This window comes from Alligator mississippiensis, chromosome 7 (assembly GCF_030867095.1).
Source record: "Alligator mississippiensis isolate rAllMis1 chromosome 7, rAllMis1, whole genome shotgun sequence".
Classification (NCBI taxonomy): Eukaryota; Metazoa; Chordata; order Crocodylia; family Alligatoridae; genus Alligator; species Alligator mississippiensis.
In genome coordinates, this window is record NC_081830.1 from 12,901,496 (window position 1) to 12,919,758 (window position 18,263).

The 18,263-nt window shown below is 44.9% G+C and overlaps 1 protein-coding gene across 9 annotated transcripts in view; it reads right to left on the bottom strand.

The window, feature by feature from the left end:
• The window catches only part of AAK1 (AP2 associated kinase 1), a 107,178-nt gene that overhangs the window by 29,463 nt on the left and 59,452 nt on the right, over positions 1-18,263 (bottom strand). For 5 of the 9 annotated variants that reach the window (XM_059730584.1, XM_019482671.2, XM_019482675.2 and 2 more), the window contains exons 11-17: positions 17,668-17,822; positions 15,368-15,642; positions 13,307-13,513; positions 9,550-9,779; positions 8,135-8,292; positions 7,217-7,333; positions 4,631-4,726 (exon numbers count right to left, since the gene is read on the bottom strand). In XM_059730584.1, coding sequence (XP_059586567.1) covers positions 4,631-4,726; positions 7,217-7,333; positions 8,135-8,292; positions 9,550-9,779; positions 13,307-13,513; positions 15,368-15,642; positions 17,668-17,822 — 1,238 coding nt within the window. The remainder of the gene's footprint in view (positions 1-4,630; positions 4,727-7,216; positions 7,334-8,134; positions 8,293-9,549; positions 9,780-13,306; positions 13,514-15,367; positions 15,643-17,667; positions 17,823-18,263) is intronic. The other 4 variants (XM_019482674.2, XM_019482672.2, XM_019482676.2 and 1 more) reach the window with 2 other exon arrangements.

An 18,263-nucleotide genomic window follows, 5' to 3' on the forward strand; every position in this document is an offset into this window, starting at 1 on the left:
GAAATTTCCAGGACAATGTGTAATAGTCAGAAAGCAGTTCCTTAAAAGAGCAAGAATAAATCATTGCAATTAATAATTAATTTTTTTTTAATGCCACTGAGGTAGAATCCCTGACGCCCGCCTCCCCCCCCCCCGAAGTAAATGCAAGGCACTATTCACCCTTTCAATTAAAGGGGGGGTGAAAGTCTCAAATGGGCTTTGTGGTCCTCCACAGAGAAATCAAGTTCACCATCCACAAATAAAGTGGTTATTCATTTAAGTGAGCTCTTGGACAAATCATTCCTTTCCAGTGCCCTGCCTGTTCTAGAGTGAAACACAAATCATTCAGTTTTGTCCATCTGTGGGGGCTGGAAAAATATCAATCTTTCTGAAACATCAAGAAACACAGAAGAAAAACTTTCCAAGCGCTCAAAGCAGGAGCTGCAGACAGTGCGATTTTCCAAGTCTCCTACAGGGACTGGTACATCCCAGGATCCTACATTCTTTAAAAGTGAATTGAGACTCCTAAACCCTTAAATCTCATCTATACCCAATTCCCCAGCACCCCCAATTTAACTACGCTGGTTACAAGTGTCATTTTCCCACCAACATAGCGATCTTAAACCAAGCCCTACTGTACAAACAGTTATATCCAGTAGAACTTATTCCCATATAGAGAAAACATTTACACTGGAATCACGCACCTTCATTAAATAGTTTAACAGTGTCCACACAAGTATGTCATACTACTTTAACTGCTGCAATACAGCTACAGCAGTATAACTTGTATGTTTAGAAAAGGAATTAGGCTGCTTCATAAGTCCTGGCTCTGTGCTTCTGGATGCCACATAAGTCCTTTACATTTTTTTTTTTTTTTAAAAAGTCCCAGCTTCTGGCATCTTGTGATTATGAGTATGTTTTCATATAAAATTAAAATTAGACCTTAAAGCTGCAAGGAAACTTGGAAATGTGATACCAAACCATGTGAGCCCTCCCCTACCCCCCACCCCAAAAGAAAAGGAACCTCACATTAGTTATGACTGAAAATGTCCTGATTATAATTTAAAAAAAAAAAAAAAAAAAAATCAATCGCACGGTATGGAACGGAAGGGATACCAGTTTCATGATTTTTCAGCACTTTGGCTTGATAACGTAACAGCCACAGACAACAGCTTTGTTTCCAGGCTGTGCTAACTGTCTTCTCAGATTCATCACTTTGCCGTTCTATATAAAATAAGCAGGAGGGAAGCCCATGTTCACATGTAGCAGTAAAAGGCAGAAAACTTTGTTAAGTGCTAGCTCTAAGTCTCTGATAAATCCCATCTGACACTGTTTAAAAAGCAGCATTGTATGCTGGATCATATGGAAATCTAATAATAACAACAACCATCTATGAGGAGCCAATTCTGTTCAAGGATTCAAATGGCACATGCATCTTCCCTATGCCTGAGGTCCCTTTCCTGCCTTCAGCCATTTTGTCTATTTAGACTTTTAAGTTCTCCAGGGCAGGGACCAACTCCTATTAGGTTTCTCTGTGGTGCCTGGAATAATGGGCTCTGACCATATTTTGAGGCAAATAATTACGTACATAGGGCAAAATTAGGCACATTTATAATGGATGGATAACGTTACTCTAGCCCATGATGTGTATTACTTTAGGGAGTATAGAAACCAAAAGGTAAGCAATGGGGCCTATCAATATCCACCCAAGAGGGACTAGAACTAGGGCAAAAAAGCACAGGCTGCTCCCCTACCAAAAGCCCCAGGGAGCATGCCCTCCTTTCTCTAGTTTGGACAAGCAGTGCTTTTCCCCAGTTAACTATTGCTCTAGAGTTCCCACTGCTATTTGAGTCTCCCATAACCAGTGACCCATCTCTTACCAGGTCAGTCCTGTTCAGCTGTCAAGAACAAGTCAGTCAGTCTACAGTGTCTTGGCAGCAGGAAATTCACCTTAGAAACTCGATGCAACCCTCTACATACAGACAAGCATAACCAAAGCCAAACTTATAATCCTACTCATGTCCCAAGACACCAACAGTGACAAGGTACGTAGGTAATTAATTCCTGAATCTCTAAAGGTTTGGTCAGTACAACTCAAGATGTTGACTCCTTCACACTCTCGGTAGAGCCCGTCAAAATGGTTGGTTCTCAGCCTTGCAGTGGAAATGGGTTTTCTTTGCAAGTGTTCCCCTTTTTCAAAGTTTCCAATATAAGCAGTATTTCCTTGGTTTTTAATTTCTCAGTTGTTGTTTCCCCTGTATCCTTGCCAGCTTTGAGAGGAGGGGAAAAAAAGAAAACCTTTGGAATGAAACATTCAGTGCACTCATGTTTCAGATATTCACATGTCTATGCAGAAGTGTTTCTCTTGGAAAGCAGAGGAAAAAAAAACAAACAAAAAAACACTTTGGTGCATCCCTACAAGGGGATAATACAAAAATCAGGGCTGTATTTCAGCAAAGCACTTAAGCATGCACTTTAAATGATAGGTATGTGCTGAAGTCAGCACAGTAATATGGTGACAGGAATGTCTGCATGCCTGAAATCCAGCATATGCTTAAGTAATTTGCTCAAGCATGTATTAAGGGCTATACCTAAAGCCCATTCATACCTGCAAGTTCTGGAGCAGGCCCCAAGGAAAAAAAAAAAAATCTTTAATGCATATACTAGACATGTAAAAATTGGATGAAGGTTATTACAGAGTAAGATTCGTGCATAGAGCAAAATCTGATTTCAAGCTTCATCACTCAGCTTAATTTAAGGCTTCCAGAATACCTTGTGCAAAACGTCAAACTTCCAATAGTACTGTAAGCAAGATTTGTACCAATACGAGCCACACAGCAGAAAAATTAGCATTCTGATCAAATACTCCATTCTGATTAATCAGCAGAAGCTGGTAATAAGCTTATTAAGAACAACTTGGCTCACTTCCCTACACAGGCACAAAGAAAAGTGTTCTCAGCATGAATATTTCATTTTCCAGTATTTTAACAGATGTTTTGCCATATTTTTCTCTCTCTCTTTCCAGCTCCTCTTACCAGTTACATTTCCATTAGTGATTCCAGCCCTTGTATACTGAGTAAAAGTCAAAAGTACATATTTACCAAAATTCTCCTTCTGAGGAAGAGATGGCTGCAGCGATTTTACCCACTAGCTAATATCTCAGTTTCTCCATTGGACACTATCCCCCATACTCTCCAGGACTATTCCTCAGCATTAAGAACGTTAAATTAGTTCAATACAAATACAACTTGCAGTAGGGGACTGTGCATCTCCAGTGGTTGGCCTGCATAGGAGGATAAGGATTTATTACACCTGCCATGTAGAGGTTCCTCCTTCACTGCAAAGTTATAAGCACATAGGGTAGCCTAATCCAGGTGTGTACAGAAATACTTGCAAAGCCATACCCCATTTACTTTATCCTTATTGGTGGTATGGTTCCTTCTAAGTGGCTAGTACTTCTAAGGGCACATGCCCCTTGCAGTAAGCTGAGTCACTCTGTGAATCTTTCCCTGTGAAATGTGAGAGAACTCAGCCCTTCTGGGCACACAGGGGAGCTTTGGGGAGGCACTGGTGGAGTGAGAAAGTTGCAGAGTGAGAAAACATACCCTGAGCAATATCCCATTCTTGTGGCTGGCAGCAGTCCCTAGGCAGAGGGGGTTCTGTATGCAGGCAGCAGGGGATTAGGGGAACTTCCAAATAAGAGTCCAAGTTAACTTAGTCAGACAAGGATCTTTGGGTAAATCAGATATCTTTTATTAGACCAACTAAATAAGTTAACTTAGTGAATTCTTGTCTATGGAGAGAAGAGAATTCCTTGAGCTCAAGCAGTAGAGATTCATGCTTTTAGTGCTGAAGGCCCTAGGTTCAAAATCTAGAGGGTTATGTGGTGATAACAACACAGTTTCCACAGTATTGTAAAGCTCCTACTGTTTGATGTATAAATCCTTTGCTTCGTTTCAAGTAGGACTCTCCCACTGACCATCTCAAAAGCAATAGATATAGCCCAAACATATAAACCGCTCTTCCATAACTTAAATGAGGATTTCTGCAGCAAGCTGTTCATGTAGTTATACATATGTTTGCGTACAAAGGAGTGCCTACATTCATGTTAAGTGCAGTCTCTACCAATTATCCTCTCTCAGGGTGAACTTTTGATGTGAAAATTGTCAAAACAGGGAATGCTACAAGACAGCTTTTACTTCAGATAAAGCACATATTTGCAGCAAGACAAGTGCTAACCAAGGACCCAAAGGGAAAATGATTGCATTACAGAAAAGGCTGGAACATAATACCTAGGAATCTGAGACCAATGTAACATGGCCTAACAAAGGGCAATTAAATACTGGATTTTTTTCCTTATGTTGTACACAGAACCTTGATGCACATGGCAGATGAAAATCCCGTTATCGGGTAGTACACAAGGGCTACAATCAGAAAATGAGGGTTTTTTGTCCTAGGTGCCATACACTCATGAGCATGTAGGACCAGCTTCAAAAGGTGCTGGTCTCATCTCTCCTGCTGACTTCCATCAATGCAACAGGGGCCTTCATCAAAGTGCTGGGCACAAGGTTTAAATTCTACTAAGAATTAAATCCAAAAAATGGAATGATGAAAATACTGACACAAAAAGTGCAGATTCTCTTCTGATTACCTGGTGTGTCGGATAATGGAAGAGAAACGAAAGGATCAGGCACAGTCAGAAGCGGAGGGCTAGTGTCCAAACTCAGAATATCTTTCGTTTTTTCAGCTGGATAAGCAGGAAGAGTCAAGCAGCAGAGAAACAACAGGGGAGGAAAAGAAAAAGGCAAAATGTCAAGCAGAAACGGTTCAGCACTGAGACATAGGTTGATTCTTAAAAGAATTACCAAAACCTGCCCTTGAGGAAGAGGCAGAGGAAAACACCACAAGTTAAATACACACCCAAATTCAATTCTTTTAGGCCAAAAATAGTAGTCCCACCCCTTCGTAGTTCTTCTGCAGCTCTTTTAATCCACAGACATCCTCAAAGAACTGAGGCACAGAAAGAGCAAGTGCCTTGACAAAGGTCACAGAGCAGATCACCAACTAAGCTGGAAATACAACCCGGTCCACTCGACCACACTGCTTCCCACAAAAGGTACGGTAAAATGCAACATGCACACCTGCAAATTCACAGTCACTGCACCCATTGGTTCATACTTGTAGTGGCAGAGGAGCAAAGTTCATCAGTCCAGGGGAAGCTCCAATAAAAGCTAGAAACAAAAGATCCAAGAGTAGGGGAGGACCCTATGGACAACCTGGGAAACTTTCAGAACACAATAGACAAGAGGTCCACAGAAAAACCCTAATAAAATATTTAGTTACACCAGGGTAACCAAGATTGGGTCTCCATTGTGTTGAGCACTGCATGAACACAAAGAGATGAGGCCTCTTACCTGGGAACCATTATCCCAGTTTTACAGAAGGGGAGGTAAGGAAGGAAATGACTTGCCCAAGGTTTCCTGAGTCTCAGCCCAGGGCCTGAATCACTTGTTTCCCAACAATAAGGCTTAGCAAGTCTATAGTGCCTTTCCATTAAGAATCTACAGTCCTGAGCATTGAACAAAATCCCACCAACTTTCAGCAGGAGCGAATGGAAACTTACACACCTTAAGAAAGCTGATCAAGCCATTGTGTTACGAGAAGACTACCTGAACCTACTGAATTACGGGAATTCGGGGCACTTTCCACCTGCAAAGATCGGTCTCTGCGGCATTTTGTTAGAACGCTGAACCGGGTCCTCAGCTGGAATAATACAATGTCGCTCTATCAGCGTCAGTCGAGCAATGCTGATCGACACCATCAGAAGGACCAATCCAAACAATATCACAGGGCTAGAGAAAGTTACCTGCAGCACAGTCACTCATTTAGACACCTTCCTCTTGTGCTGCAGCACTTTAGCTTGCAGGTACAAGCCACTGGAAGGCTACAGAGCTCAAAATAAGCTCTACCCAGCTCCACTTACAGATAGAAATCAGCTTGATGCATCTTTTCCCCCGCCCGGAGTAAATAAGAAATCAGGAGTGATCTAAAAATCTGAGGCAGGCTCATGACCTGGCTCTCTCACTGGTTGCCTTCAAGCACTCGCACCTAATTTAAGACACAGCAAGATTCCCTTCTCTGAGGTCATAAAACCTCAAGGAGGATTTTTAATCTAGCCGAAACATCTTTAAATGTTAAAAGGGTTGGATGTGGGTCTGGGGAAAGGAAAACTGCCTGAAATGCCAATCTAAACAACCTGCGGTGTATAATTCTAAAGTGCTGAGACTTCCCAGGTCTGTATTATGCTCAACAGGAACCCCTGCTGAAGAAGAAATGCATGACATACAGCCTCTTTCAGCAAGGGACTTCTGAGGCTGGAGGAGCTGGTGCAGGCTTTATAGGAGAATGGCAGAAAAACAAATAAAAAGTCATGGGCCCTGACCCCATGAAAGCATCTTTCTGGGCAGGAGCTTGGCCCCCTGTGCAGAACTCCTTGGGTTTCCAAACACTGATGGGATCAGTTCCTTAGACTGCCCAAGTGAACTCCTGAAGTCCAACCTCTCCTCATCAACCCCTCTTCACCCTCCCTTTTTTTTTTTTTTTTAATTTACAAGGTAATTAATAGGTTCTATTCAAGTAGTCACAATGTCTTCTTTGAGGCAGGGAAAAGTCTGCCCCAGTCACAGATACTCAGCATTTTACCCAGCATCCTAATTTTCTTCATTCTGTTAGCCCTCCCCCCACCCCCCACCCTCCTGACATACCTCATCAAGACAAATTGAAGAATTTGCATATCTATCTGTCCAGCATTTCTCAGAGTCCTCTTGTTTCCAGCTAAGCCTTTCAATGCCCAATGACTGCTCTCTTCAGGGTGGCTAGCTCTGCATGGCTTTGATAAGCAAGAGATAAACTTGCTTATAGACTTGAAGCCTTGGCTCAGTACCCACCTCACCAGAACATTGGTTCTCTTCCTGAAGATTGTGTCATTCTGCCTTCAAAAGCCAACTGAAATGCATCAAACATGCTTCCCAGGCTCAGGTCACCCATTGCCCATGTCCTACCTGTCACGCTACAATTAAGGAGCCCAAATCCATCTCGTGTTTGCTGCCAAGATGCCCCAAGATAAAATGAGATCAGTCAAATGGATATGGCTCTGGAGGAGGATGCAGAAGAGTATCTGCCCTGTCACTTATCTTATCCCAAGCACAGCTCCTTCAGAACAGGTCCATGTGCTTACCTGATCCAGCTGCGAAGGAAGAGGAACCAAAAGCATCTGCCTGGGTTGCTGAGGGAGCCGGCTGGAAGCCTGGAATCAAATTCTCTGTAGAATTGCCAACCTTTTCTGGAGCTTTACCTGAAATTCCAGATGACTGTAAACCACTTTAAAGACAATGCACCGATACTGTGTCTTAATTTACACTTCCTGCAAGCCACTGTTTGCAGATGTAGCGCGAAACAGTTTAACTGATAGACTGTTTTTGCTAGACCTGCCATTTTTGTTCACAAAAAATAGTATCTTGTTCCTGATTTCAAGGGCACTCTTTCAAGGCAGAAGGAAAGAGATGCAGGGAAAGAGCAATTAAGACAACTTTGCTATGGATACAGAGATGCGAGTTCAAGGATCACTCTGACCTAACCGCCTACAGATTGTTTGTCATTTGGGCTGGAGAATCTAGGGTAGCTGACATGATGCTACAGAAAACATTGAGCCTTAACCACACATAGCTGTATGCCTTAAGAACAAAAAGACATTTAAATATGGTCCACCTATTCTCAGGCAGACTTTTGACCATTCGTACTTGCAAAGAGAGTGGCGCTTAGAGGTGCACAGATGAATAAGACATTATGAAGGGCTTATGCAGTCATGTCATGCACCCCACAAAAAGAGAGACACTTGGAGGGCAAGGGACAATCCTCAGCGGATGTAAAGACTACTCAGTAGAACAACAGTAGTTGGAGCCTGTTGAGGATCTAACCATTTTACTTTGCTTTTACTATCCAAAAAAGGAACAAGACACAAACAGATCGGTTATGTGGGGTCTCAAGCTCATAAGAACCATCTAAAATTCTTATTCCCTCACCATCACCATCTCCCCACCTCTACCTAGCAGCAATGCCAACAGCTGGCAGACACCGAGTCCCCTCAGCAGCTTACCATCACTCAGTTTGGCAAAGTCCTTGTTCAGCAGCTCCTCGGCCGTCAACTTGGAGAAATTGTCATCATCAAATGGGTTCCACGTGGAGACATCTGGTGGGTTGTAAACATTCTGCTGAGAGGTCCTGGGGGAGCCAGAGGGTGTGGTCGAGGCTGACCTGCAGCCACCACAAACAAAAAATACATTAATGGTCCGTGAAGTCAGCTTGAAAAAACACACCCGCCTGTGTCATGCAGAAAATTAGACAAAGCACAGGTGTCCTTCTAGCCCTATACATTCAGTGAAGCTTACTGTATATGTTCCTTTTCTTCTGAAGCATACCAAGCGACCTCTCTACCCCTATGTGATGTCTTTGATGCACTTGATAGCAACAGACAGGGTAGAGCTGCACCTTATAAACTGATTCAGAGTCATTATTTAATAACTGGATTTTATATTATAGGCAAGGTTTATATTTTATAGCCATTTTATATTATAGGCTTCCTGTGATCAGAGACCTGATGAAGAATCTCTTGCATTTAAAATACTTATCTGTCTTTGTCCCAGCTACATAGCTGGTCCAATAAAAGATATATCACACAAAAGTTCTTGCCTCTTGCATCATTTCTGGGCCATCACAGCTACAATAGCACTCTTGTACTACATTTTGTGTTATGGTTATTTTTATAGTCAGTCTATCAATCTATAAAATTAGGCTGAAGTCTGCTGGACTTCAGACTAATGTGGCTAACTAACTCTATGTATAGCAACAGGCACCTGACCAAGCTTTCTAGAAAAGAGCCGCATGGGACCACAACACTCGGGGTTGAGAGTGACCAGAAGACTTTGCAATCCAAACAGCAAAGGGAAATAAGCAGCAAAGGGAGAAAAGTGCTCCTTACGTCCTAGAAAGCTGCACATGGGTTGGAGCACAGTGATGGTATGATGGACTCCTTCTACCTGCCTGTAGAGCAGCAAGTACCACTGCAAGGTCAGAGAAGCATGGCTGAAAGGCTGCAGTGCAACTGACCTTGGAAGACAGAAGCCCACATACCTCATCTCAGCCTCTTGACTTTGGAAATGCTGCTACAGTCTGGACAACGTGTGGTGCACTTTTCAGAGAGGCATTGCCACACGTGCAATTTGCGCGAGGATCTGCTCAAGTGCTGGAGCTCCTGGAAAGCTCCTAAATGATTCTTCACATGCAGTGGAGTGGAGATCTGAAGTCACTTCACACATTGGGAGAATGGAAGCATTTGGGTAGACTTTTGCCTTCCAGAAGGAAACTCTGGGAAAGTTTTGGGGGGCTTGGCAGACTGGGGTGCCCAATGGAATGACAATGTCCCTTTCTGGTCAAAGGGGAGAGGACATTTCACACCAGCACAAAGCCAGAAATTCTCACCCCTCCCTCCTCACCCGATACGAAGGCACCTACTTGGACTTGTTTAGACTGGCCTCTGCGGCTGCTGCCTGCAGGAGCTGGGTAGATTTGCTGGCTGGCACCCCAAAAACGGCACTGTGTGTCACGTCGCTTAAGATCCTCCTGTGCCCAGCACGCTGTGTCTTTGGGGAGGACGGAGGGGTGAGGGAGCCCACCTTCTGCCCCTGGACAGCTGACGGTAGGGTGGTTTGAGGCTTTTGCTGTTGTCTGATCGGTGCCTGCATCTAGGAAGGAAAGCCAAAATGTAAGCCACTCACGTGCATGCAATGGCTGCACGTGAAGAATCACGGGGAACAGGCCTCACACTAAGTAATGGAGCAGGGGAAATGTCACAGTCGCTGATCTACAAATTGGGGCTCCCAATACGATCCAAGCTAACAAGGTCTTACTTGCTGCACAGACACTCTGAGGTGAGCTCTATGTCTGGCATGTTACCAAAGGAGTAATAGCATCCTCAGTGCACTGAGGCAGGTAGGGAAGGAGTAGGAGATGGTTCACAACCAGGACAGAGGAAAAAAAAACACCTCAGAACCTATAGTACCAAACCCCAGAAACCCATTGCATCAGCTACAGGAACAGCTCCATTAGAAGATAGGAGCCCACTACTGCTGCCAGCTGTGACTCAAGTAGCAAAGCACATAGCCAGCATGTTGCAAAGCTACCCTCAGCAATAGGAACCAATGCCATTAATCATTACTGAACAATGAAGCATGCACAGCTTGAAGAAGAAATGAAGATGGCTTGGGCAGAAGGGAGGTGAGAACAGTGTAGCAAAGTCTCCCCAAGGCATGAACAGCAGCAAGAAGGAACACCATATGGATGTCCAAAGTTGTAAGGCCAATTGCTAATGTTTGGTAAATGATCATGGATGGGGGATGGGATGGGATGGGGAGGGAGAAATAAACACAACACATTAGACAAGACAGGTCAATTCTGAACCCTTTGGAAACTTCAAAGTGTTTCACAAAATCAATTTTATTTTCTGACTCCCCCATTCACTCATTCATTCAATTACAGACATATGCACTAGCACCAAAGATTGTATTCTGCAGTGTTAAACAATACTATGATTTGAGATGACCTGGTTTTCAAGTCACCCTGCCAGTGTGCATTTGTGATCCTAGTACAGCTCAGATTTACAAAAGGGAAAAGCAGAGCATGGTGAGGAGAAAGCTATCATTTTATTTATGCACTCTGGGTGTTCCTATTCTGCCTCTGCTCCAGATAAGCAGCAGCATCTTGGTACACTTTCAACTAGTTAGGAGACGTGGAGGATGAAACCTAAAAGGGTGATAAGAGAAAGATCACACACCCAGCATGGAATTTAACCACTACAGGAACATGACAATACAGGAGTTAACCTGCCCTTTCTTTCCCCTGCTGCATTTAAGCCTACAGTTGCACTGCAGCTGAGAAATGATCCGCCCTACCTGCTTCTAACCCAGCCACCTTATGTCTCTTCCTATGTAGGTCAGAGTAAAATGGTACATTCAGTTGGGGGTAGGGAAGTGGAGGGGAAGAGGGTTGTATTGAAATCTCTGCAGAAACATGCATGGCTCTTAATACTGAAAGTTATGCAGCATGAAAACATTTTGCTGGAGCCAGGTTTGGCTTTCTATGCTCAGGCAGCTGGATCCAGAGAAAAAAGGTGTCTCACTCCTCTTGCAGAAAAGACAATTAATGTTTTCTCCTGGTTGCTGTAGAAAAAGCTCAGCGTATGTTAGTGACTTTTGTGGGGAAAGGGGGAGCTAATTTCTGGTCTCTTTTTTTATTTAAAAATTAAAAGTATTTTTCATGTTGTTGCATAACCTCAAAGATACTTTAAGACGGCACCTTCTGATCAGTCTCAAGGCATTTCCTCCTGCCAAAAGGAGAATGAGAACAGGCTCAATTCAAAACCCATGCAAATTCAGCCAAAACTGGCCACTCACCCTGGCTTCAACTGGCTGAGGCTCAGACCCAGATGGAGACCAAGAAAGAAAATGACTCAATATCACCAAACAATCAGGTATCAAAGCCAGGAAGACAGAGTCATGCTGAGTAACTCAGGTGACGTCCACTGTCTCAATTTATTCCTAGTATCATTCCTCTGTGGTTCAGAGGAACTGTCCCAGAGCTAAACTGAGCCTCAGAAGAGCCTTTTGTTTTATAAATGCAGCCTCAGATGCAGCACAGCAGAGAACCAAGTGTTTCCCTCCTTTTCATACCCGAGTAGACACGGAGAGACGGCACTTTGGTGCCCAAAAGACAGGTGAGAGTAACTGTGATTGGGCAATAATGAAAGCAAAAGTGTCAATCCTCCCCCGCAGTATTGCAGAGAGATTCTGGTAATGAGGAGCCTGCCATCTGGCACATCTCCCTTGCCTTTACTACTGAGGACAGCTGTCTGCTCCCCTGCTGCAAGGCCAGCCATATTTCCCATTAAGTAAAGAGCACTCATTTTGGACACATGTACAAATGATTAGTGAAGCGGATCATTCATTTTTCATACAGGGCCAGGTAAAAGCTCCTTTCAACTGCAGAGAGGAAAAGAACACGCAAAAACTAGAATCCACTTCAGTGGGTATGCTGTTGGTTTGGCATCTACTTTTTTCTCGAGTCAAGGGTTCAGTCCACTTGGGTAGAGACTTTTCCAGAGTAAGGCAGGATCTGGGGAGCCCTGGCCATCCAGTGCCCCATTTGTAGCTGGGAAGTATGTAGCTGGTGCCCTCTGGAGCAACAGAAGAGCACACGGGTCACCTGAGGCGCCACTCTGGGCTCTCATCAATAGAAGCCAATTTTGGAAAGTTTTGCCCAGAAACCCAGGGCTAGGACATGGAGCGAGAGCAATTCTGCGTAAGCAGTTCTCTCTTTGTCCACACATTTCCCAAACAAAGCTGTCAGTGAGGATCTCTGATGGCTGCTGCTTAGGTCACAATGCTCAACTAGCTTTCCAGAGCAAGGGATTAAGAGTGAGGACTCCTAGACTCTGCTCCAACTCCCCCGAGGTGTCAACAGGCAGCATCCGTCTCAGCCTCTAACATATTTATCCACAAAACACCCTTCAGAGATAGGGCAGCAATACTTTCCCCATGTTGCAGTGGAGGAAAAGGAGGCACAGAGAGGAGGAGGAACTTGCCCAAGATGATGCAGGAGTTGGAAGCCCTGCATGGAATTAAACCCAGGTCTAGCCCTGGATTGGTGCCCCAACCACCGACGCTTCTTTTACTCAACCCACTGCAACACTGCGTCTCATTTTACCTGCATCTGCAGAGGGAGAATTTCCCCGTCCAGGCACGGAGAAGCTGCTTTGTGCATTTCTAGTGCTATCACAGCAGCATGTACACACCCTGGAATGCAGGTAAGCTGTATCCTCTACCAGAGAGGAAAAAAAAAAACCAAAACTCTCCTCCCTTCCCTCACCTCAACCAAGGCCCATCTTAGACAGGAGATGAGGACTTAACAAGCCACTCCTACGGGGAATCCAGTACTCACTCGGTGAAAGGGTTATGGACAAATAAGAGCATCACTTGTAAAGAACAATACTGGCTCTGACAACTCCACTTAGGCATTCCAGGTGGTCTGTACATGTTACCGTAGTCCCTCACCTACTTGGGTTCGACACAAAACCACAAAACCCTGGGTGCGCTGAAGCTTACTCCACGTTTGCTGAATGCAGCAAGTCTCTAGTGGAAGGCCACAGAGGTCACTCCTTCCATTCCCCACCATCCAGACCATCCCCTAAGGCTTGCAAAAATTTACCGGCTCTTACCACTTGTTCCTGGGCAGGTGCTGGCTGGGTGGCAGTTTGCTGCACTTGGGGCTGAGGGGGCATCGGAGCCTGTTGCTTTTGTTGAACTGCAGCCACCACCGTCTTCTGCTGCATGGAAGCTTGCTGTGCTATCAGCTGCTGCTGCTGCTGATAATAGTTCTGCATCAGTTGCTGCTGTGCCGGCACTGCCTGCGGTATTACTGGGAACTGGGACATAAGTGGTTGGTGAGCTGTTGGCCACAAAGCTTGCAACTGCAAGATCATAACAAAAAGCCAGGGCTGTCCTGGGAACTGGCAACCACCCTAGCCAACGGGTAACACAGCTGCCAGCTGCAAGGACTTCCAAGCCATCTGCAAAAGGTTACTAAGCAAAGGGTACCTGCAGCTGAAAAATTAGAAAAGTTTTCTGCTTCCTCCCACCTTCAATAAGGCTGAGAATATCAAGTCTGCTCTCCTCTCCTTGGCTGGGAGCCATGTTTGGATTCTCAGAAGACACATGCAGTGATCTTCATCCAACACTCCCACCTGTTCAGCACCTTTCAAAGGCTTCCCTCTCCTAAGGGTCAATTAGTCATTTGATTGGCATGGATGTTAAAGAGCATTCTGTCTCTTTCTTCAGAATATATAAAATCTTCAGTCCTTTTAACAGCTCAAGCCCTTCCTGTCCTACATAGGATAGGGTGTTAGCACCTGCTCTAAGCTCAGCTTGAACATTAAAAGCAATTTCATCAATGCAGTCAACAAGTCTCTCATCCAGGCAAGTTCTTGGTGTTTTAACATGCCTGAGCTTCACCTGTTTCTCTCACTACAGCATTCACCAGGGAAATCCAGACCTCAATTTCTGTGTTCAAAACTACCAGCATGAAGAGAGTCTGGACAATGTTCTGTACCATAGAGGAAGCCCAAAAGGACCATCAGCCCCTTGCTGATCATTCTGAAGATGCTGACATGATTTGAAATGTAAAGTTCTCTCCCTTTTTCCATTTCTGCAGTGCCTACCAACACGCGGGGCTTCCTAATCTTAGCTCAGCTGCTAGGTCCTACCTCACCAGTAATCAAAGATTGGTTAATAACAAGTGATGATAAAAAACAGTAGCATCAGCACGGACTAAGCTTCAACATGCATCACTTTTCCTTCTGCTCTCACATCAGAAACCTCAGCCAAAACTTAGCATCTTCCACCTCACATGTTGTTCTGTTAAACAGGAGGGCAGGAAGGTCCAGTTTACAAGCCAGAATAATCAGATGTGTGTAGGTTGGAAAAAAGACATGTAGGCAAGACTGGAGCAACACATGCAGATTTGGAAGGAGCCTTCAGGAAACCATCTAGGCTGCAAAAAAGCAGCCCTTAGGATTCAGTGGGTGAGCCCTTCCCCAGAGGAGTCTGTGCTACAGCTGGGTTAACTGATAGCAGTTATTTGCCAAAAACCTGTTCACAGATGGTCTAATGCTCTATACTCAATGAATTAAGCAGCAACATTTTTATGGCCAGCTGCTGAGTGGGGTTGGGTTGAAGGGCACTTCTGCCAAGTGATGTGATGAACCCATCTTGGTGAATAATACTCAAAATCGGGTGGGTGTCAGTGCTGCAGCATTAGCTACCACCAATGCACTGACCAGCCAACATCAGGCCCTACTGCGTGTGGTTATTAAGGTACGTGCAGAATACGTTGAAGGAGCATGAAGCATCCTTGACGTCTGGGCTGAGTTCCAGCTTTGACAGCTTTCTATATACTTAAATGCACTTGGGCTCTGCGACAGGGGTTGATGCCACTGTAGGCTAACCATCTGCCACAACGCTCCCTTTCCCATTCTTTGCCTGCAAACACTTAAAGGGCAGAAGCTGTTTTCTACCAGGTGACACTGTACAGTCGCTTATGCAATCAGGCCCCAGTTACAGGAGCAGCTTGAGATACTATCAAAGCAGAAATAAGACCAAAGGGACCTCCTGAACCCATCTCACTGGCCAGAGCCCCATGCTAAGCTTGTGCCACCTGCGCTACCTGCTGGGGGCACGTGGCCCAGAGGGGACACAAAGTATAGGAAACCTGCCACACTCACCTGTTGTGCCTGCATCATCTGCTGTTGCTGCTGTTGATAATATGCAGCCTGCTGTTGCTGCTGCTGCAGGAGCTGCTGTTTCAAGAAGAGCTGCTGCTGGTGCTGTGGTGTGGCCTGTGGCGGTGTGGAAGGGACTTGGGGCTGGGCTGGTGGTGCCTGTTGGGGAACTGGGGCCTGCTTTGGCTGAGGTGCAGCTGGCTGAGGTGGTGCTTTCGGCTGTGCAATGCTTGCAGAAAGCGAGGGCTGGCCACTGCTCAGTGCAGCGGGTCCTGCAACTGGGAAGGGGAAAAATCATACCAGAGGGTCAGGCTGTACAGAGGCTCCAAAACCTGGTGGAGTTCCAGGAGAGTTCAGGCACACATTAACATAGACCCTCACTTTCAGAAAGGGTCTCAAAAACTGAACTTCCAATACTCTTTAATATACAGTTGCTTTAAATATAGATTCTGGCTAAATCAGACAGGGTACAAACAGAAGAGTTCAAACAGTACCATATTTTTTGCAGGGGTGTAGGTTGTAGCCGTGTTGGTCTGAGGACATAGGCAGACAAGGTTCCTTGGGTGAATCTGATATCTTTTATCAGACCAACCCAAATAGTTGGAGAATAGTTATTAAGCAAGCTTTTGGGTTCAAAAACCCTTCGTCAGGCTAAGGAAGTTTCAGCAGTTGGTGTGTGCTCTTCCTGGATGGAATGACAAGTAAAGAAGCCAGCGGCTGGGCTGGGCTGCATACAAGACAGGTAGTCAGTGAAAATGTAGAGTGAGGAGTCAATGGGTGAGAGACAGGTGGGGAAGGAGGAGAGATACCTGGGGAGTCAGATGTCAGGCAGGTCATAAATGTGTCAAATCCAATGTCTATATTTAGTCCATGATTTTTAGTATCCAGGAGGTTGATGAAGTGGAGTTCATAGGCTCGTCTCTGGGAAGTGTTGTGTAACTTTCCTTTGAGGATCAGGACTGAGAGATTGGAGAGAGTGGTTTCCTTGTGAGAAATGTGCCCCCACCGGTAATTGGGCGTTTCTGTCTTTGATAGATTTCCGGTGTGCGTTCATTCTGGTGCGCAGTTGTTGTTTGGTCTCTCCTACGTATTTTCCATCAGGGCATTTGGTGCATTGGACGAGATATATTACATTTCTGGAGGTGCAGCTGTAAGATCCTGGGATGCTGATGGCTCTGTTGTGGGGTGTAGTAATAGTGGGGGTGGTGGAGATGTGTTGGCAGGTTTTGCATTTCTTGTCCAGGGAAGGTCTGGATCCTTCTGGTGTGTTCTGGGCTTGAGGAAGTTTGCTTCTGGTGATGAGGTTAGTGAGGTTCGGTGCTTGTTTGAAGGCTAGGATGGGTGGCTCTGGGAAGATCTTTTTAAGAATAGGGTCTCTTTCTAGTATGGGTTGCAATTGTTTGAGGATTTTTCGTACAGGTTCAAGGGAGGGGCGATAGGTCATAACCAGCAGTGTGCTATTTGTGGGGGTTTTTCTTGTGGACTGCAGCACTTCTTCACATGGTATCCGGGTGGCTCTTTCAAACGTGTGCTCTCTCTCTCTCTCTCTGGAGGAGTGTTCCCTTGAACCTGTACGGAAAATCCTCACCCATTGACTCCTCAATCTACATTTTCACTGACTACCTGTCTTGTATGCAGCCCAGCCCAGCCTGGCTTCTTTACTTGTCATTCCATCCAGGAAGAGCACACACCAACTGCAGAAACTTCCTTAGCCTGACGAAGGGTTTTTGAACCCAAAAGCTTGCTTAATAACTATTCTCCAACTATTCGGGTTGGTCTAATAAAAGATATCAGATTCACCCAAGGAACCTTGTCTGCTTATATTTTTTGCAGGAAATTTAGGGAAAGATATGCCTGGTTTTGGAAGCTTCCTGTAAAGAATTCATTTAACCAAAATGAAAGGGCCGGGGGGGGGGGGGGTTTGATTTTTTTTTAAAGAATACATTTTTCTAAAAAAATTAGCAATGTGTTTTTCAGTTTAAATGGAAATCAGAAAAAGGTAGACCAGGAGGAAGAGCATTCAGCAAAATATGTATATATTTTAATGTGCTGGTGATAAAACCATTAAATCAAATGGCTTTGATGGAAAAAATAATTATTATCTCCATTTGTTAGATTAATATCTTTAGAAGTCCATCCAGTCTCCATAAAACTATTTCTTCTGGCCACATTCACTCCTATGGGACTTTGCCCTCAGCCTCAGTGCTGGAGCACACGTGGAAAGCCTGAGTCAAGCTTGCTCTAAACACTGTTCCGTGCATTTCGTATGGGGGCCCCCAACACAACAGCTACAGTCACCTCACCTTGTGGCTGAATGGCTGCCTGGGCTGTAGGCCTCTTTCTAGGGGTCAAGGCAGGCTGGATGGGTAGGATTCCAGGGTTGGGTTGCGTCTGCCCAGCTTTGGGTCTCTGGCGTGGAGCAATGGACGTTTCTGTTGTAGGAACAGGATCAGTCAGCCTGTGAGGAGGGGAATCAAAGACGAAGGATAAAAATAAAAAGAAGTGTGCTTCAAAAGATGGCAGCTTGAATGGATGCAGTTTACAGGTTTGCAAGGCAGGAAATATGATGCGTTATAGGGGCCTGATGCACACAAAGCAATGGTGATCATAACAAGATCCAAGGTCCTTCAAGTTCTTCTTATGAACCGGATGTAAAAGGCTAAGAAACTGATGGTAAAAAAAAACTGAACAGACCCAAAAATTTCGGACAAAACTCTCCAGTCCAGAGGCCAGAAATGGCTGGACTATCATCCTACCATTACATTGTACCCTACCCCATACTTTCATCAACAGAAAAATCAACGTGCTTTATTAGAACCAGGAAATATCTTAACTACATTGTTCAAGAGGAGGGTATTTGAGGCAGGCAGGTGAGACTTGTCCAAGGACAACAAGACAG